Genomic DNA, 23,314 nt, shown 5'->3' with positions numbered 1-23,314 from the left:
TTCTAGCACCCTACTCCTTTCAAAATCCGTGCAGTTCCTCTTTCCTTCCTAGGGTGTCGCTCTCTGCTGTGGTGCTTCTCCGCACACTCTGATCTGTTACTCAGTGCTGTGATACAGACCGGTGTGTGCTGAGGAGCACCAGAGCAGAGAGCGACACCTCAGGCAGGAAACAGGAACTGCACAGGATTTGAAAGGTGCAGGGTGCTAGAATGAACACTAGACAGGCGAGTTATGGATGGATAAGAATTAAAACGAAGGAAAAGAACAATAAAATAGGGCACAGAATACAGAGAATATTTTACCCAATACAGAAGAAACTAGCACATTCACTCTATATCGGTGCATAATAGGGTGGCACAATATAAACAATAGAAACCACAGAAAGTAAGGGATGGTGCAGCGGCAGGGCAGCATTATATGACATAGGACATTATATTCTTATTTCTCACTGGCAAATGGAATGGTGACGAGCTCGGTGCACCGCCTGCACATGATGGAACCACACAGCCGGCAGTGGTGGCGTCTATTGCGTATAGTGAACTTATTCCCACAGTCCGGGCAGAAGGGCACATCTTGGTCATTCACCCACGACACCACAGACTTTTCTATAGCTGAGGGAGAGAAGCAAACCCAAAATTAGTGCCAATCCTGACCACAAGCAGCAGCTGCAAACACAAGGGCTGGCATACCTCTTATCTTGGCGGAGTCCGTATTAATGCGGTCAAACGATGTTAGCTAGAGACAGACAGGCAGACACAGGGTTAACGTTTAGGTCCTGCGCGGACAAATATACTGAACATAATGACGTACAGTTATGAAAACTGGTATATGCCGTAACCACAGCAACAAATCAAACTAACTTATTTTAGATGCATCTGTCCAGGGTCAAAGCACCTATTGTCTTAGATTTAAAAAACAGGACAGGAGGATGCACAGATACGCAGGAGATGTAGTGGGCTGGTCTAAAACAACATACATGGTTTCCTGTGCAACATATTCATAGTCCCATCACGCGGCTAAACCGAGGAAATCTCAGAACATGCCGCCACTTGCGGGCTATAACATTTATGTGAATGTTGGAGCAATGATGTGCTTTAATTTAGTAAAATAAATCAGTGTACCTTTAAACCTATCTGCAGTAACGTATCAGGTTTGTTTTGTTCCATTCCTAAGTTGCCAAAGACACATGAACCTGGCTAAGCCCCAGGAAAGTAAATTCACCTTTTCTAGACGTATGATCAGTTTGTTGACCTCTACCACATAATGATCAATCCTGGCCGCTCTGTGCCGCTTAAAGTCAGACAGGTGACTCCGTGTGGCCCCTGTTAGGAGAGAGACACACACACAGATATAATGATCCATCAATGACGGATATATTTGCTGCACTACAAATAAGATCTCTTTACTTCTCCTCAAGGGGCCATTAAAGTGACCCAACATAGTAGGCTGTTAATGTTTAGTTATCTAAGTGGATTATAGTACATTTCATTTGAAAACCTGGCATGAGCACCTCCAGAGAGTAGTCAGTCCTGCCACTTTCCTACTGTTCAGTGATTGGCTGTTAGTGTATTCATTCTACTCGCCTATTTCCTGGGGGTCCCACATGCATGGATCCACTCCGCCATAGCTGAAAGCCTCATAGCGCTCCTGGGACCCGCCCTCCGCCCGCTCGCCTCCATCCTTCTTCAGCAGCTTGTCCTTGGCTTTCTTGGCAATCTGAACCAGATCTTACAACACAAACACAAGGCATGCTGGTGACAGGAGACAGGAAACCTCACAGACGTTCTCATTATGAAGCAGCAGCAATCCCAGCTACTGGGTACAGAAAAAACTCAGAGCATGCATCGCAGTACTGACTGCCGGCAAACTCAGAGCATGCATTGCAGTACTGACTGCCGGCAAACTCAGAGCATGCATCGCAGTACTGACTGCCGGCAAACCCAGAGCATGCATCGCCGTACTGACTGCCGGCAAACTCAAAGCATGCACTGCAGTACTGACTGCCGGCAAACTCAGAGCATGCACCGCAGTACTGACTGCCGGCAAACTCAGAGCATGCATTGCAGTACTGACTGCCGGCAAACTCAGAGCATGCATCGCAGTACTGACTGCCGGCAAACCCAGAGCATGCATCGCCATACTGACTGCCGGCAAACTCAGAGCATGCATCGCAGTACTGACTGCCGGCAAACCTAGAGCATGCATTGCAGTACTGACTGCCGTCAAACTCAGAGCATGCACTGCAGTACTGACTGCCGTGAAACTCAGTGCATGCATTGCAGTATTGACAGCAGGTAAACATACAGCATGCATTGCAGTACTGACTGCCGTAAAACTCAGAGCATGCATCGCAGTACTGACTGCAGGTAAACATACAGCATGCATCGCAGTACTGACTGCCAGCAAACTCAGAGAACGCATTGCAGTACTGACTGCTGGCAAACCCAGAGCATGCATCGCAGTACTGACTGCCGTCAAACTCAGAGCATGCATCGCAGTACTGACTGCAGGGAAGCTTAGAGCATGCATCGCAGTACTGACTGCAGGGAAGCTTAAAGTATGCATCGCAGTACTGACAGCAGGGAAGCTTAGAGCATGCATCGCAGTACTGACAGCAGGGAAGCTTAGAGCAGGGATCGCAGTACTGACAGCAGGGAAGCTTAGAGCATGCATCGCAGTACTAACAGCAGGGAAGCTTAGAGCATGCATCGCAGTACTGACAGCAGGGAAGCTTACAGCATGCATCGCAGTACTAACAGCAGGGAAGCTTAGAGCATGCATTGCAGTACTGACAACAGGGAAGCTTAGAGCAGGGATCGCAGTACTGACAGCAGGGAAGCTTAGAGCATGAATCGCACTACTGACAGCATGCATCGCAGTACTGACAGCGGGGAAGCTTAGAGCATGCATCGCAGTACTGACAGCAGGGAAGCTTAGAGCATGAATCGCAGTACTGATAGCAGGGAAGCTCAGACCATGCATCACAGTACTGACAGCAGGGAAGCTTACAGCATGCATTGCAGTACTGACAGCAGGGAAGCTTACAGCATGCATTGCAGTACTGACAGCAGGAAAGCTTACAGCATGCATCGCAGTACTGACAGCAGGAAAGCTTACAGCATGCATCGCAGTACTGACAGCAGGGAAGCTTACAGCATGCATCGCAGTACTGACAGCAGGGAAGCTTAGAGCATGAATCGCAGTACTGACAGCAGGGAAGCTTACAGCATGCATCGCAGTACTGACAGCAGGATAGCTAAGAGCATGAATCGCAGTACTGACAGCAGGGAAGCTTACAGCATGCATCGCAGTACTGACAGCAGGGAAGCTTAGAGCATGCATCGCAGTACTAACAGCAGGGAAGCTTAGAGCATGCATCGCAGTACTGACAGCAGGGAAGCTTACAGCATGCATCGCAGTACTAACAGCAGGGAAGCTTAGAGCATGCATTGCAGTACTGACAGCAGGGAAGCTTACAGCATGCATCGCAGTACTGACAGCAGGGAAGCTTAGAGCATGCATCGCAGTACTAACAGCAGGGAAAATTAGAGCATGCATTGCAGTACTGACAGCAGGGAAGCTTACAGCATGCATCGCAGTACTGACAGCAGGGAAGCTTAGAGCATGAATCGCAGTACTGACAGCAGGGAAGCTTACAGCATGCATCGCAGTACTGACAGCAGGGAAGCTTACAGCATGAATCGCACTACTGACAGCAGGGAAGCTTACAGCATGCATTGCAGTACTGACAGCAGGGAAGCTTAGAGCATGCATCGCAGTACTGACAGCAGAGAAGCTTAGAGCACGCATTGCAGTACTGACAGCAGGGAAGCTTAGAGCATGCATCGCAGTACTGACAGCAGGGAAGCTTAGAGCATGCATCGCAGTACTGACAGCAGGGAAGCTTAGAGCATGCATCGCAGGACTGACAGCGGGGAAGCTTAGAGCATGCATCGCAGTACTGACAGCGGGGAAGCTTAGAGCATGCATCGCAGGACTGACAGCGGGGAAGCTTAGAGCATGCATTGCAGTACTGACAGCGGGGAAGCTTAGAACATGCATCGCAGTACTGACAGCAGGGAAGCTTAGAGCATGAATCGCAGTACTGACAGCAGGGAAGCTTACAGCATGCATCGCAGTACTGACAGCAGGGAAGCTAACAGCATGCATCACAGTACTGACAGCAGGGAAGCTTACAGCATGCATCGCAGTACTGACAGCGGGGAAGCTTAGAACATGCATCGCAGTACTGACAGCAGGGAAGCTTAGAGCATGCATCGCAGTACTGACAGCAGGGAAGCTAACAGCATGCATCACAGTACTGACAGCAGGGAAGCTTAGAGCATGCATCGCAGTACTGACAGCAGGGAAGCTTAGAGCATGCATCGCAGTACTGACAGCAGGGAAGCTTAGAGCATGAATCGCAGTACTGACAGCAGGGAAGCTTACAGCATGCATCGCAGTACTGACAGCAGGGAAGCTTAGAGCATGAATCGCAGTACTGACAGCAGGGAAGCTTACAGCATGCATCGCAGTACTGACAGCAGGGAAGCTAACAGCATGCATCACAGTACTGACAGCAGGGAAGCTTAGAGCATGCATCGCAGTACTGACAGCAGGGAAGCTTAGAGCATGCATCGCAGTACTGACAGCGGGGAAGCTTAGAACATGCATCACAGTACTGACAGCAGGGAAGCTTACAGCATGCAGCCAGTTTGGTGCCACAATATCAGGAGATGATTCAACGACCATTAGCTTGAAACACAACACTCACTTTTCAGCTGCCCCTTCACATCTCTGTCTTCGCTGGAGTGTTCTTCTTCATAATGGGAATGAAGCTGATAAAAGGACTGGAGGTCTTTTAAGCATAATGGACAGAGGAACCCCTCCCTCACTTCACCCTGTTCATCAAATGGGGCATTGTAGTGCGACGCCATAGGAGAGCTGGGCACAATCCCTCAGGACACCAGTGACACCTTACAGCGCAGCAGACACACCTGAGAAGACAGAGTTACACAAGTGCTTTCATGTTCAGGTCACAGTGCTGCGGCTTTCCCTGTAATATAGCTATATAGCTGCTACTGCCTATTATACTATATACCTGCTACTTCCCATTATACATTATACATTATACCTGCTACTACCTATTATACATTACACCTGCTACTACCTATTATACATTATACCTCCTACTACCTATTATACATTACACCTGCTACTACCTATTATACATTATACCTCCTACTACCTATTATACATTATACCTGCTACCTATTATACATTATACCTGCTACTACCTATTATACATTACACCTGCTACTACCTATTATACATTATACCTGCTACTACTTATTATACATTATACCTGCTACCTATTATACATTACACCTGCTACTACCTATTATACATTATACCTGCTACTACCTATTATACATTATACCTGCTACTACCTATTATACATTATACCTGCTACTGCCTATTATACATTATACCTGCTACTATCCATTATACATTATACCTGCTACTACCTATTATACATTATACCTGCTACTACCTATTATACATTATACCTGCTACTACCTATTATACATTACACCTGCTACTACCTATTATACATTATACCTCCTACTACCTATTATACCTACTACTACCTATTATACCTCCTACTACCTATTATACATTATACCTGCTACTACCTATTATACATTATACCTGCTACTACCTATTATACATTATACCTGCTACTGCCTATTATACATTATACCTGCTAATACCTATTATACATTATACCTGCTACTACCTATTATACATTATACCTGCTACTACCTATTATACATTATACCTGCTACTACCTATTATACATTACACCTGCTACTACCTATTATACATTATACCTCCTACTACCTATTATACCTGCTACTACCTATTATACCTCCTACTACCTATTATACATTATACCTGCTACTACCCATTATACATTACACCTGCTACTACCTATTATACATTATACCTCCAACTACCTATTATACATTATACCTGCTACCTATTATACATTACTAGGTGATTCATCGCGCCCTACGGGCGCTCTTCACACCGTCGTTAGGGGCTACGCCCCGTTAACCTCTGCACGCCTTTGAACATACGCAGGGCGGTAGATAACAGAATCAGAAACGCAGGGCAGTATAGAGGGCATATAGAAATGGGTTCCGGTTGAGATAAGATAGAGAGGCGTAGGGGGAGAGAAAGGGAATGTACAGAAACGCTGTGCGATCGGTAAAGGATAGGGAGAGGCAGGGTGGTAGGGAGAGGATAAAGAGAGGCAAGGGGTTAGAGAGAAAATACCGTTGCAAGAGGCTACGACCCATTATCCCCTGCACGGGCTTCAGCTGTGCTATAATTGTTATTACATGGAGTATTACCTGATTTTTTTTTTATGGCAGTGGGTAAATATTGTAAGGGGGGAGGGCGTGCGATTGTCAAGGGGGCGTAGGCCTTTGTGAGGGCGTGCAGAGTGGCCGCAGGGCACAATGAATAACATAGTGTAGAGTGTAGTATATATTGCTAGTGTCTGCATTATGAAGTACCAGATGAGTAACAGCAATGCACTGTAGATAAGATAAGAAGGTGCTGTGGCCACAGGTAGCAGAGCCGCTTATACACACAATGGCCACAGGTAGCAGAGCCGCTTATACACTCAATACCCACAGGTAGCAGAACCGCTTATACACACAATGGCCACAGGTAGCAGAGCTGCTTATATACACAGTGGCCACAGGTAGCAGAGCCGCTTATACACACAATACCCACAGGGGGCAGAGGCGCTTATACACACAGTGCCCACAGATAGCAGAGCCGCTTATACACACACAATACCCACAGGTAGCAGAACCGCTTATACACACAAAACCCACAGGGGCAGAGGCGCTTACACACAGTGCCCACAGGTAGCAGAGGGGCTTATACACACAATGCCCACAGGTAGCAGAGGGGCTTATACACACAATGGGCACAGGTAGCAGAGCCACATGTACACACATTACCCACAGGTAGCAGAACCGCTTATACACACAAAACCCACAGGGGCAGAGGCGCTTATACACACAGTGCCCACAGGTAGCAGAGGGGCTTATACACACAATGGGCACAGGTAGCAGAGCCACATGTACACACATTACCCACAGGTAGCAGAACCGCTTATACACACAATACCCACAGGGGGCAGAGACGCTTATAGACACAGTGCCCACAGCTAGCTGAGCCGCTTATACACACAATACCCCCAGGTAGCAGAGGCGCTTATACACAGTGCCCACAGGTAGCAGAGGTGCTTATACACACAATGGGCACAGGTAGCAGAGACACGTGTACACACAATACCCACAGGTAGCAGAGCGGCGTATACACACAATACCCACAGGTAGCAAAGCCGCTTATACACACAGTGACCACAGGTAGCAGAGCCGCTTATACACACAGTGTGCACAGGTAGCAGCGCCACTTATACACAATGGGCACAGGTAGCAGTGTTGCTTATACACATAATGGCCACAGTATTAGTGTTTCTAATTAATCCAATGTCCATTGGTAGCAACTATACTCACAAAAGTTTGGGGGGTTTGGAAAGGGGGTGGGTTCAGTGAGGTTCCTATCCGTGGGAATCACTTGTAGCGGCTGTGGATGGTGATTCGAGGTGCTACGTGTGGTGGAGAGTTGGGTGTGGGAGGGGGTCCAGAGGTGTTGTGGGTGGCGGAGGGGTGGGTGCAGGGGCATGGATGGCGTAAAGGGTGCAGAGGTCCTGTGGGTGGGGGAGGTGTAGAGGGGGCGCGGATGGGGAGTGTAGTTGCTGTTGGTGGGGGAGGGGTGGGTGCGGGGGACTGTGGATGAAGGAGGGGGTATGGAGGTGATGTGTGTGTGGGAGGGCGATGTAGGGGTGTGCGTTTGGAGGTGCAGGGGGGGTGAGCTTAGGTGATGGGTTTCAGAAGTGCTGTGGGTGGCGGAGGTGTGGGATGGCACGGATGGGGGATGTAGATGTTGTGGATGGGGGAGGGGTGGATGCGGGGGAGCTGTGGATGGGGAGGGAGTCCGGAGGTGGTTCGGGTGGTGGTCCAGAGGTGTTGCGGGTGGGGGGGGGCAGGTGTGGGAGGTCCGCATATGTGGAGGGTGCCTGTAGATAAATGCGGGCGGGTAGGTGCTGTGGTTGTGGGAGTGGCGGTGGTGGTGCGGGTGGAGGGGTGTAGCGGGGGAGAGGTGGGTATAGGGGTAGAGTGGTGGAGGGGCGGGGGCAGTTTGCCGGGGTAGTGCGGTTGGGGGTGGGTGGGTGTGAGGGTGCTATGGTTGCAGGGGCGGGTGGGGGGGGTGCTGCAGGTAGGGGAGGGGGCGCAGGAGCAGGAGTGCTGTGCGTAGTGAAGGGTCGGGGTGCCATGGGTGGGGAGTTGGGAGCAGGGGTGATGTGGGTTTGGGAGGGTTGGGGGGGCTGTGGGAGAAGCTGGTGTGGGAGTGCCGTGGGTAGGGGAGGGGGGGGGGTTCTGGGCGTGGGGGCGTTGTGCCATGGGTGGTGGACAGGTGTGGGGGGGCAGTGGCGGGTGCAGTGGTGTTGCGGATGGGGGGTGGAAGGCGGCTGCGGGGGTTCCAAGGGTTGGGGGTGTGGCGTGGGTGGGGGAGGGGGTGCAGGAGCAGGGGTGTTGCGTATGGGGGAGGGGTGGGTGCAGGAGGGGCAGATGCGGTGGTGGTGCGGGTGGAGTGGAGGATGCAGGGGTGTAGCGGGGGGAGAGGTGGGTATGGGGGTGGAGTGGGGGGGTGTCACGGGTGGGGGAGGGGGCGGTTTGCCGGTGTGGTGCATTTGGGGGGTGGTGGGTTTGAGGGTGCCACGGTTGCAGGGGCAGGTGCTACAGGTAGGGGAGGGGTGGGGGTGCGGGAGCAGGGGTGCTGTGCGTAGGAGAGGGGCGGGGGTGCCATGGGTGGGGGGTTGGGAGCAGGGGTTATGTGGGTGTGGGAGGGCTGTGGGAGAAGCTGGTGTGGGAGTGCCGTGGATGGGGGAGGGGGGGTGCTGGGGGTGGAGGGACAGGTGCGGAGGGGGGGCAGGGGCTGGAGCAGTGGTGGTGCAGTTGGGTGGTGGGAGGCAGCTGCTGGGGTTCCGAGGGTTGGGGCGGTGGTGCGGGTGGGGGAGGGGTGGGTGCAGGAGGGGTGGGTGCAGGATGGGGCAGTTGCGGTGGTGGTGCGGGTTGGGTGAAGGGTGCAGCAGGGGGGAAGAGGTGGGTATGGGGGAGGGGCAGGGTTGCAGCGGGTGGGGGAGGGGCGGGGGGTGCTGCAGGTGTTGGAGCTACAGGTGGGGGCGTGAGTGCCGCGGGTGGGAGCGGATGTGGGGGATGCCTTGGGATTCCCGCAGGGGGGGCCAGCGGGTGTTGGTGCTGTGGGTGGGGGAGGGGGCAGAGTGCACGGGTGTTGGTGCTGCGGGTGGGGGAGGGGGTGGAGTGCCACGGGTGGTGGGTGGATGCGGTGGGTGTCGCGGGTAGGTGGCACGGGTGTTGGTGCTGCGGGTGGGAGTGCCGCGGGTGGGGGGCGATTGCGGTTGGTTGCCTCGGGTGTTGGTGCTACGGGTGGGGGAGGGGGCGGGAGTTCCACGGGTGGGTGGCGCGGGTGTTTGTGCTCTGGGTGGGGGAGGGGACGGGAGTGCCGCGGGTGGTGGGTGGATGCGGCGGGTGTTTGTGCTACGGGTGGGGGCGGGAGCAGTGGCGCCACAACGTGGGTGCGGGCCGCACCCGGGTGTTACCCTCTGAGAGGTGACAGTCCAGAAGCCAGCACTGCAGATTCAGCAGTGTCCGAGTGAAGGCCGTATGCCCCAACCCACAATGTGCCGAAAACGGGGGTCGGGTCGCAAAGCCACGCCCCCTTCCGCGAAGCCACGCCCCTTTTCACCCGCGACCGCTGGTAAGTGACGGGTGGATGCCGCGGGTGGGGGGCAGATGCGGGTGGTTGCCGCGGGTGGGAGGGGGGGCGAGTTGTGCCGAAAACGGGGGTCGGGATGCAAAGCCACGCCCCCTTCCGTGAAGCCACGCCCCCTTTTCACCCGCGACCGCGGGTAAGTGACGGGTGGATGCCGCGGGTGGGAGAGGGAGCGAGAGCAGCTGCCAGTGCTCAGCATGTCCCCCTGAACTCTAGAGCAGCCGCTAGTCTGTGAGGCGGGTAGTGTGAGTTCCGCTCACAGTCAGCGGCTGCGGTGTCACCAGAGAGAGTGTACGGGGAGAAGGGAGACAGGGGACTGGGCGGAGATGGGGAGGGGACTGGGCGGAGAGGGAGGGGACTGTTCCTGGCCAGATCTGTGCCTGTGACTCCGCCCAGCGTTACGGGCACAGAGTCACAGACTTGAGCAAATATATAGGAGATACCTGCTACTACCTATTATACATTACACCTGCTACTACCTATTATACATTACACCTGCTACTACCCATTATACATTATACCTGCTAATACCCATTATACATTATACCTGCTACTACCTATTATACATTATACCTGCTACTACCTATTATACATTATACCTGCTACCTATTATACATTACACCTGCTACTATCCATTATACATTATACCTGCTACTACCTATTATACATTACACCTGCTACTACCCATTATACATTATACCTGCTAATACCCATTATACATTATACCTGCTACTACCTATTATACATTATACCTGCTACTACCTATTATACATTATACCTGCTACCTATTATACATTACACCTGCTACTATCCATTATACATTATACCTGCTACTACCTATTATACATTACACCTGCTACTTCCTATTATACTATATACCTGCTACTACCTATTATACCTCCTACTACCTATTATACATTATACCTGCTACTACCTATTATACATTACACCTGCTACTACCTATTATACATTATACCTGCTACTACCCATTATACATTACACCTGCTACTACCTATTATACATTATACCTGCTACTACCTATTATACCTGCTACTACCTATTATACATTACACCTGCTACTTCCTATTATACTATATACCTGCTACTACCTATTATACCTCCTACTACCTATTATACAATATACCTGCTACTACCTATTATATATTACACCTGCTACTACCTATTATACATTACACCTGCTACTACCTATTATATATTATACCTGCTACTACCTATTATACATTATACCTCCTACTACCTATTATACATTATACCTGCTACTACCTATTATACATTATACCTGCTACTACCTATTATACATTATACCTCCTACTACCTATTATACCTGCTACTACCTATTATACCTCCTACTACCTATTATACATTATACCTGCTACTTCCTATTATACATTATACCTGCTGCTACCTATTATACATTATACCTGCTATTACCTATTATACATTATACCTGCTACTACCTATTATACCTCCTACTACCTATTATACCTCCTACTACCTATTATACATTATACCTGCTACTTCCCATTATACATTATACCTGCTACTACCTATTATACCTCCTACTACCTATTATACCTGCTACTTCCCATTATACCTACTACCTATTATACCTCCTACTACCTATTATACCTGCTACTACCTATTATACATTATACCTGCTACTACCAATTATACCTCCTACTACCTATTATATCTGCTACTACCTATTATACCTGCTACTACCTATTATATATTATACCTGCTACTGCCTAGTATACATTATACCTGCTACTTCCCATTATACATTATACCTGCTACTACCTATTATACCTCCTACTACCTATTATACCTGCTACTACCTATTATATATTATACCTGCTACTGCCTAGTATACATTATACCTGCTACTACCTATTATACCTCCTACTACCTATTATACCTGCTACTACCTATTATACATTATACCTCCTTCTACCTATTATACCTCCTACTACCTATTATACCTGCTACTTCCCATTATACATTATACCTCCTACTACCTATTACACATTAAACCTGCTACTACCTATTATACATTATACCACCTACTACCTATTATACATTAAACCTGCTACTACCTATTATACCTCCTACTACCTATTATACCTGCTACTACCTATTATACCTCCTACTACCTATTATACATTATACCTGCTACTACCTATTATACCTCCTACTACCTATTATACCTGCTACTACCTATTATACATTATACCTGCTACTTCCCATTATACATTATACCTCCTACTACCTATTACACATTAAACCTGCTACTACCTATTATACATTATACCTGCTACTACCTATTATACATTATACCTGCTACTACCTATTATACCTGCTACTACCTATTATACCTCCTACTACCTATTATAACTCCTACTACCTATTATATATTATACCTGCTACTGCCTAGTATACATTATACCTGCTACTTCCCATTAATAGAATTTAACATAGAAACATAGAATTTGTCGGCAGATAAGAACCACTTGGCCCATCTAGTCTGCCCCTTTTTTTTTTTTTTTTATATATTATTTTTTTTTATCACTAACCTTATTTGATCCTTATTTCTTTGTAAGGATATCCTTATGTCTATCCCATGCATGTTTAAATTGCTCTACTGTCTTAGCCTCTACCACTTCTGATGGGAGGCTATTCCACTTGTCCACTACCCTTTCTGTGAAATAATTTTTCCGCAAATTTCCCCTGAACCTCCCCCCCTCCAGTCTCAGTGCATGTCCTCGTGTCCTATTGCTTCTCTTCATTTGGAGAATGTTTCCCTCCTGGACTTTGTTAAAACCCTTCATATATTTGAAAGTTTCTATCATGTCCCCCCTTTCTCTTCTCTGCTCCAAACTATACATATTGAGATTTCTTAGTCTTTCTGGGTATGTTTTGTGATGTAGGCCATGCACCATTTTAGTTGCCCTCCTTTGTACAGTTTCTAATGTATTAATATCCTTTTGAAGATATGGCCTCCAGAACTGAATACAGTATTCTAGATGAGGCCGTACCAATGACCTATACAGTGGCATTATTACTTCTTTCTTTCTGCTGCTGATTCCTCTCCCAATGCAGCCAAGCATCTGACTAGCCTTCCTCATTGCCTTGTTACATTGCTTACCTGCCTTTAAGTCATCTGAAATAGTGACTCCTAGATCCCTTTCCTCCTCAGTAGTTTCCAGTATAGTGCCATTAATACTGTATTTAGCTTTAGGATTTTTGAGACCCAAGTGCATGATTTTGCATTTTTTGGCATTAAACTGTAATTGCCAGACTCTTGACCATTCCTCTAGTCTACCTAGATCCTCAATCATTTGTTTTACCCCACCTGGTGTGTCTACCCTGTTGCATACCTTTGTGTCATCTGCAAAAAGGCATACTTTCCCTTTAATCCCATTTGCAATGTCACCAATAAAGATATTGAAAAGCACTGGTCCAAGTACAGATCCCTGGGGTACTCCACTGGTAACATTTCCCTCCTGTGAATGCACTCCATTTACCACAACTCTCTGTTTTCTATCCTTCAACCAAGATCTTATCCATTCAATAATCCTAATATCCAATCCCAAACTTTCAAGTTTATTTAGCAGTCTGCGATGTGGAACTGTGTCAAAAGCCTTACTAAAGTCAAGATAAGCTATATCCATGGCTCCACCTTTATCCATCACTTTAGTCACACAATCAAAAAAGTCAATAAGATTTGTTTGACATGATCTTCCCCCAGTGAATCCATGCTGTTTGGGATCCAGTAAATTGCCGGATTTGAGATGATCTACAACTCTTTCTTTTAAGAGTGTTTCCATCAATTTCCCTACTACTGATGTAAGACTCACTGGTCTGTAGTTGTTTGCCTCTTCCTTGCTTCCACTTTTGTGCAGTGGGACTACGTTTGCTCTTTTCCAGTCCCCTGGAATTTCTCCTGTAGCTAATGACTGGTTGAATAATTCTGTCAATGGTGCTACCAGCACCTCTTTAAGTTCTTTTAGTATCCTTGGATGTATCCCATCTGGCCCCATAGATTTGTCCACTTTCAGCTTTGAGAGTTCTGTTAGGACCTTCTCCTCTGTAAATGTACTTGTTTCATTTTCCTGAATATCCCTGCAACTTAACTGTGGCCCCTTCCCCTCTCTTTCAGTAGTAAATACTGAGCAAAAATAATCATTAAGATGATCTGCTATTAAATTGTCTCCCTCAACAAGATTCCCAGTATCCGTCTTTAGTTTTATAATTCCGCCTTTTGTTTTTCTTTTTTCGCTTATATACCTAAAAAAAGTTTTGCCTCCTTTACCCACTGACTGGGCCATTTTCTCCTCAGCTTGTGCCTTTGCACATCTGATTACCTTCTTTGTCTCCTTCTGTCTAACAAGATATATCTTTTTGTCTTCATTATTTTGTGTCTGCTTATATTTCCTAAAAGCCATCTTTTTTGCTCTCACAATATTTGCTACTTCTTTTGCAAACCACACTGGCTTCCTTTTCCTTGTGTTTTTCCTAACAGTTTTGATACAAAGGTCTGTTGCCTTCAATATTGCACATTTGAATGTTTTCCACCTCTCCTGCACTGTTTCCAAGTTCCTCCACTCTGCCAAAGAATCGCTTACACATTTTCCCATCCCTACAAAATCAGCCTTCCTAAAATCCAACACCTTTGTTTTTGTATGGGACGAGTCAGTCTCTGTCTTAATGCTGAACCATACTGCTTGATGATCACTGGATCCGAGGTTTTCACCCACTTTTACGTCTGATAATCTGTCTCCATTTGTAAGTATTAAGTCTAATATTGCGTCTTTCCGAGTGGGCTCCCTCACCAATTGGTGGAGGGATGCTCCCTGAAGGGAATTTAAAATGTTCCTACTTCTAGTGGAACTAGCAACAGACACCTCCCAGTTTACATCATTATACCTGCTACTACCTATTATACCTCCTACTACCTATTATACCTGTTACTACCTATTATACATTATACCTCCTACTACCTATTATACCTCCTACTACCTATTATACCTGCTACTTCCCATTATACATTATACCTACTACTACCTATTACACATTAAACCTGCTACTACCTATTATACATTATACCACCTACTACCTATTATACATTAAACCTGCTACTACCTATTATACCTCCTACTACCTATTATACCTGCTACTACCTATTATACATTATACCTGCTACTACCTATTATACATTATACCTGCTACTACCTATTATACCTGCTACTACCTATTATACATTATACCTGCTACTTCCCATTATACATTATACCTGCTACTACCTATTATACCTCCTACTACCTATTATACCTGCTACTTCCCATTATACATACCTGCTACTACCTATTATACCTCCTACTACCTATTATACCTGCTACTACCTATTATACATTATACCTGCTACTATCAATTATACCTCCTACTACCTATTATATCTGCTACTACCTATTATACCTGCTACTACCTATTATATATTATACCTGCTACTGCCTAGCATACATTATACCAGCTACTTCCTATTATACATTATACCTGCTACTACCTATTATACCTCCTACTACCTATTATACCTGCTACTACCTATTATACCTGCTACTACCTATTATACATTACACCTCCTACTACCTATTATACCTGCTACTACCTATTATACATTATACCACCTACTACCTATTACACATTAAACCTGCTACTACCTATTATACCTCCTACTACCTATTATACCTGCTACTACCTATTATACCTCCTACTACCTATTATACATTATACCTGCTACTACCTATTATACATTATACCTGCTACTACCTATTATACCTCCTACTACCTATTATACCTGCTACTACCTATTATACATTATACCTGCTACTTCCCATTATACATTATACCTGCTACTACCTATTATACCTCCTACTACCTATTATACCTGCTACTTCCCATTATACCTACTACCTATTATACCTCCTACTACCTATTATACCTGCTACTACCTATTATACATTATACCTGCTACTACCAATTATACCTCCTACTACCTATTATATCTGCTACTACCTATTATACCTGCTACTACCTATTATATATTATACCTGCTACTGCCTAGTATACATTATACCTGCTACTTCCCATTATACATTATACCTGCTACTACCTATTATACCTCCTACTACCTATTATACCTGCTACTACCTATTATACATTACACCTCCTACTACCTATTATACCTCCTACTACCTATTATACATTATACCTGCTATTACCTATTATACATTATACCTCCAACTACCTATTATACCTGCTACTACCTATTATACATTATACCTGCTACTACCTATTATACCTGCTACTACCTATTATACCTGCTACTTCCCATTATACATTATACCTGCTACTACCTATTATACATTATACCTCCTACTACCTATTATACCTGCTACTACCTATTATACCTGCTACTACCTATTATACATTATACCTGCTACTACCTATTATACCTCCCACTACCTATTATACCTGCTACTACCTATTATATATTATACCTGCTACTGCCTAGTATACATTATACCTGCTACTTCCCATTATACGTTATACCTGCTACTACCTATTATACCTCCTACTACCTATTATACATTATACCTCCTACTACCTATTATACCTACTACTTCCCATTATACATTATACCTCCTACTACCTATTACACATTAAACCTGCTACTACCTATTATACATTATACCTCCTACTACCTATTATACATTATACCTGCTACTACCTATTATACATTATACCTGCTACTACCTATTATACCTCCTACTACCTATTATACATTATACCTGCTACTTCCCATTATACATTATACCTGCTACTACCTATTATACCTCCTACTACCTATTATACCTGCTACTTCCCATTATACATTATACCTGCTACTACCTATTATACCTCCTACTACCTATTATACCTGCTACTACCTATTATACATTATACCTGCTACTACCTATTATACCTCCTACTACCTATTATATCTGCTACTACCTATTATACCTGCTACTACCTATTATATATTATACCTGCTACTGCCTAGTATACATTATACCTGCTACTTCCCATTATACATTATACCTGCTACTACCTATTATACCTGCTACTATCATTATACATTATACCTGCTACTACCTATTATACATTACACCTCCTACTACCTATTATACCTCCTACTACCTATTATACCTCCTACTTCCCATTATACATTATACCTCCTACTACCTATTACACCTCCTACTACCTATTATACATTATACCTGCTACTACCTATTATACATTATACCTGCTACTACCTATTATACCTCCTACCTATTATACCTGCTACTACCTATTATACATTATACCTGCTACTACCTATTATACATTATACCTCCAACTACCTATTATAACTCCTACTACCTATTATACCTGCTACTTTCCATTATACATTATACCTGCTACTACCTATTATACATTATACCTGCTACTACCTATTATACCTGCTACTACCTATTATACATTATACCTGCTACTACCTATTATACCTGCTACTTCCCATTATACATTATACCTGCTACTACCTATTATACATTATACCTGCTACTACCTATTATACCTGCTACTACCTATTATACCTCCTACTACCTATTATATATTATACCTGCTACTGCCTAGTATACATTATACCTGCTACTTCCCATTATACATTATACCTGCTACTACCTATTATACCTCCTACTACCTATTATACATTATACCTCCTACTACCTATTATACCTTCTACATTATACCTCCTACTACCTATTACACATTAAACCTGCTACTACCTATTATACATTATGCCACCTACTACCTATTATACATTAAACCTGCTACTACCTATTATACATTATACCTGCTACTACCTATTATACCTGCTACTACCTATTATACATTACACCTGCTACTACCTACTATACATTATACCTCCTACTACCTATTATACCTCCTACTACCTATTATACCTGCTACTACCTATTATACATTATACCTCCTACTACCTATTATACATTATACCTGCTACTGCCTATTATACTATATACCTGCTACTGCCTAGTATACTATATACCTGCTACTACCTATTATACATTACACCTGCTACTACCTATTATACATTATACCTCCTACTACCTATTATACATTACACCTGCTACTACATATTATACATTATACCTGCTACTGCCTATTATACTATATACCTGCTACTTCCCATTATACATTACACCTGCTACTATCTATTATACATTATACCTGCTACTGCCTATTATACTATATACCTGCTACTTCCCATTATACATTACACCTGCTACTACCTATTATACATTATACCTCCTACTACCTATTATACATTACACCTGCTACTACCTATTATACATTACACCTGCTACTACCTATTATACTATATACCTGCTACTTCCCATTATACATTACACCTGCTACTACCTATTATACCTCCTACTACATATTATACATTATACCTGCTACTTCCCATTATACATTATACCTGCTACCTATTATACATTATACCTGCTACTACCTATTATACATTATACCTGCTACCTATTATACATTATACCTGCTACTACCTATTATACATTATACTTGCTACCTATTACACATTATACCTGCTACTACCTATTATACATTATACCTGCTACTACCCGTTATATATTATACCTGCTACTTCCCATTATACATTATACCTCCTACCTATTATATATTATACCTCCTACTACCTATTATACTATATACCTGCTACTTCCCACTATACATTATACCTGCTACTGCCTATTATACTATATACCTGCTACTTCCTATTATACTATATACCTGCTACTTCCCATTATACATTACACCTGCTACTACCTATTATACATTATACCTGCTACTGCCTATTATACTATATACCTGCTACTACCTATTATACATTACACCTGCTACTACCTATTATACATTACACCTGCTACTACCTACTATACATTATACCTCCTACTACCTATTATACATTATATCTGCTACTACCTATTATACATTATACCTCCTACTACCTATTATACATTATACCTGCTACTGCCTATTATACTATATACCTGCTACTTCCCATTATACATTACACCTGCTACTACCTATTATACATTACACCTGCTACTACCTATTATACATTATAATTCCTACTACCTATTATACATTATACCTGCTACTACCTATTATACATTATACCTCCTACTACCTATTATACATTATACCTGCTACTGCCTATTATACTATATAGATGCTACTTCCCATTATACATTACACCTGCTACTACCTATTATACATTACACCTGCTACTACCTATTATACCTCCTACCTATTATACATTATACCTGCTACTTCCCATTATACATTATACCTGCTACCTATTATACATTATACCTGCTACTACCTATTATACCTGCTACTACCTATTATACATTATACCTGCTACTACCTATTATACATTATACCTGCTACTTCCCAATATACATTATACCTGCTACTACCTATTATACATTATACCTGCTACCTATTATACCTGCTACCTATTATACATTATACCTGCTACTACCAATTATACATTATACCTGCTACTACCCGTTATATATTATACCTGGTACTTCACATTATACATTACACCTGCTACTACCTATTATACATTATACCTCCTACTACCTATTATACATTACACCTGCTACTACATATTATACATTATACCTGCTACTGCCTATTATACTATATACCTGCTACTTCTCATTATACATTACACCTGCTACTACCTATTATACATTACACCTGCTACTACCTATTATACATTATACCTGCTACTGCCTATTATACTATATACCTGCTACTTCCCATTATACATTACACTTGCTACTACCTATTATACATTACACCTGCTACTACCTATTATACATTATACCTCCTACTACCTATTATACATTATACCTCCTACTACCTATTATACATTATACCTCCTACTACCTATTATACATTATACCTGCTACTACCTATTATACATTATACCTCTTACTACCTATTATACATTACACCTGCTACTACATATTATACCTGCTACTGCCTATTATACTATATACCTGCTACTTCCCATTATACATTACACCTGCTACTACCTATTATACATTACACCTGCTACTACCTATTATACATTATACCTGCTACTGCCTATTATACTATATACCTGCTACTTCCCATTATACATTACACCTGCTACTACCTATTATACATTACACCTGCTACTACCCATTATATATTATACCTGCTACTACCTATTATACATTATACCTGCTACTACCCATTATATATTATACCTGCTACTACCTATTATACATTATACCTGCTACTAACCATTATACATTACACCTGCTACTACCCATTATACATTAAACCTGCTACGTCCCATTATACTAAGCCCATTACTTTATAGTATGGATAAATAAATCCAAGTATTGTAATCTCCCAACAGAATCTCTTGCTACGGCTATAATAACACGGACTGACCAGTTACAGCATCTGCAGACACGTGGCATGACCAGTACCCATCAGTCACAGGCCTAACCCTGACCTACACACCCTCATTCCCAGTACCCATCAGTCACAGGTCTAACCCCGACCTACACACCCTCATTCCCAGTACCCATCAGTGACAGGCCTAACCCCGACCTACACACCCTCATTCACAGTACCAATCAGTCACAGGCCTAACCCCGACCTACACACCCTCATTCCCAGTATCCATCAGTCACAGGCCTAACCCCGACCTACACACCCTCATTCCCAGTATCCATCAGTCACAGGCCTAACCCCGACCTACACACCCTCATTCCCAGTATCCATCAGTCACAGGTCTAACCCCGACCTACACACCCTCATTACCAGTACCCATCAGTGACAGGCGTAACCCTGACCTACACACTCTCATTCCCAGTACCCATCACTCACAGGCCTAACCCCGACCTACACACCCTCATTCCCAGTACCCATCACTCACAGGCCTAACCCCGACCTACACACCCTCATTCCCAGTACCCATCAGTCACAGGTCTAACCCCGACCTACACACTCTCATTCCCAGTACCCATCACTCACAGGCCTAACCCCGACCTACACACCCTCATTCCCAGTACCCATCAGTCACAGGCCTAACCCTGACCTACACACCCTCATTCCCAGTACCCATCAGTGACAGGCGTAACCCTGACCTACACACCCTTATTCCCAGTACCCATCAGTCACAGGCCTAACCCCGACCTACACACCCTAATTCCCAGTATCCATCAGTCACAGGCCTAACCCTGACCTACACACCCTCATTCCCAGTACCCATCAGTGACAGGCGTAACCCTGACCTACACACCCTCACTCCCAGTACCCATCAGTCACAGGCCTAACCCCGACCTACACACCCTCATTCCCAGTACCCATCAGTCACAGGCCTAACCCTGACCTACACACCCTCATTCCCAGTACCCATCAGTGACAGGCGTAACCTTGACCTACACACCCTTATTCCCAGTACCCATCAGTCACAGGCCTAACCCCGACCTACACACCCTCATTCCCAGTACCCATCAGTCACAGGCCTAACCCTGACCTACACACCCTCATTCACAGTACCCATCAGTCACAGGCCTAACACCGACCTACACACCCTCATTCCCAGTATCCATCAGTCGCAGGCGTAACCCTGACCTACACACCCTTATTCCCAGTACCCATCAGTCACAGGCCTAACACCGACCTACACACCCTCATTCCCAGTATCCATCAGTCACAGGCGTAACCCTGACCTACACACCCTCATTCTCAATACCCATCAGTCACAGGCCTAACCCCGACCTACACACCCTCATTCCCAGTATCCATCAGTGACAGGCGTAACCCTGACCTACACACCCTTATTCCCAGTACCCATCAGTCACAGGCCTAACCCTGACCTACACACCCTCATTCCCAGTACCCATCAGTGACAGGCGTAACCCTGCCCTACACACCCTTATTCCCAGTACCCATCAGTCACAGGCCTAACCCCGACCTACACACCCTCATTCCCAGTATCCATCAGTCACAGGTCTAACCCTGACCTACACACCCTCATTCCCAGTACCCATCAGTGACAGGCCTAACCCCGACCTACACACCCTCATTCCCAGTACCCATCAGTCAAAGGCCTAACCCTGACCTACACACCCTCATTCCCAGTACCCATCAGTCACAGGTCTAACCCCGACCTACACACCCTCATTCCCAGTACCCATCAGTGACAGGTCTAACCCCGACCTACACACCCTCATTCACAGTACCCATCAGTCACAGGCCTAACCCTGACCTACACACCCTCATTCCCAGTATCCATCAGTCACAGGCCTAACCCCGACCTACACACCCTCATTCCCAGTACCCATCAGTGACAGGCCTAACCCTGACCTACACACCCTCATTCCCAGTATCCATCAGTCACAGGCCTATCCCTGACCTACACACCTTCATTTCAAGTATCCATCCATACAGAATCTGATTGGTTGCTATGGGCAACAGCACCACTTTTCATTTTTAGAAGCTTTAGTTTAGTATATTAACCCCTCAGTATCCATAAGTCACAGATCTGTTATCCCAATACACCCTCATTATCTGCCATCCCATTCACACACCTGTCATCCCAATACACACACATTATCAGTGTCACCCCAATACACCGTCATTATCAGTGTCACCCCAATACACCCTCATTATCAGTGTCATCCCATTCACACACCTGTCATCCCAATACACCCACATTATCAGTGTCACCCCAATCACACACCTGTCACCCCAATACACCCTCATTATCAGTGTCACCCCGTTCACACACCTGTCACCCCACTACACCCTCATTGTCAGTGTCACCCCAATCACAGGATTGTCACTCCAATACACCCTCATTATCAGTGTCACCCTAATACACCCTCATTATCAGTGTCACCCCAATCACAGGATTGTCACTCCAATACACCCTCATTATAAGTGTCACCACATTCACACACCTGTCACCCCACTACACCCTCATTATCAGTGTCACCCCAATCACAGGATTGTCACTCCAATACACGCTCATTATCAGTGTCACCCCGTTCACACACCTGTCACCCCACTACACCCTCATTGTCAGTGTCACCCCAATCACAGGATTGTCACTCCAATACACCCTCATTATCAGTGTCACCCTAATACACCCTCATTATCAGTGTCACCCCAA

The 23,314-nt window shown here is 44.9% G+C and overlaps 1 protein-coding gene across 1 annotated transcript in view; it reads right to left on the bottom strand.

Moving 5' to 3' along the window:
• The window catches only part of RBSN (rabenosyn, RAB effector), a 47,837-nt gene that overhangs the window by 23,189 nt on the left and 1,334 nt on the right, over positions 1-23,314 (bottom strand). Inside the window, exons 2-6 of the mRNA XM_063941233.1 lie at positions 4,775-4,997; positions 1,584-1,727; positions 1,222-1,322; positions 690-735; positions 450-611 (exon numbers count right to left, since the gene is read on the bottom strand). Coding sequence (XP_063797303.1) covers positions 450-611; positions 690-735; positions 1,222-1,322; positions 1,584-1,727; positions 4,775-4,937 — 616 coding nt within the window. The 5' untranslated portion in view covers positions 4,938-4,997. The remainder of the gene's footprint in view (positions 1-449; positions 612-689; positions 736-1,221; positions 1,323-1,583; positions 1,728-4,774; positions 4,998-23,314) is intronic.

Source organism: Pseudophryne corroboree, chromosome 9 (assembly GCF_028390025.1).
Source record: "Pseudophryne corroboree isolate aPseCor3 chromosome 9, aPseCor3.hap2, whole genome shotgun sequence".
Lineage (NCBI taxonomy): Eukaryota > Metazoa > Chordata > Amphibia > Anura > Myobatrachidae > Pseudophryne > Pseudophryne corroboree.
This window is presented reverse-complemented; position numbering and strand designations above follow the sequence as displayed.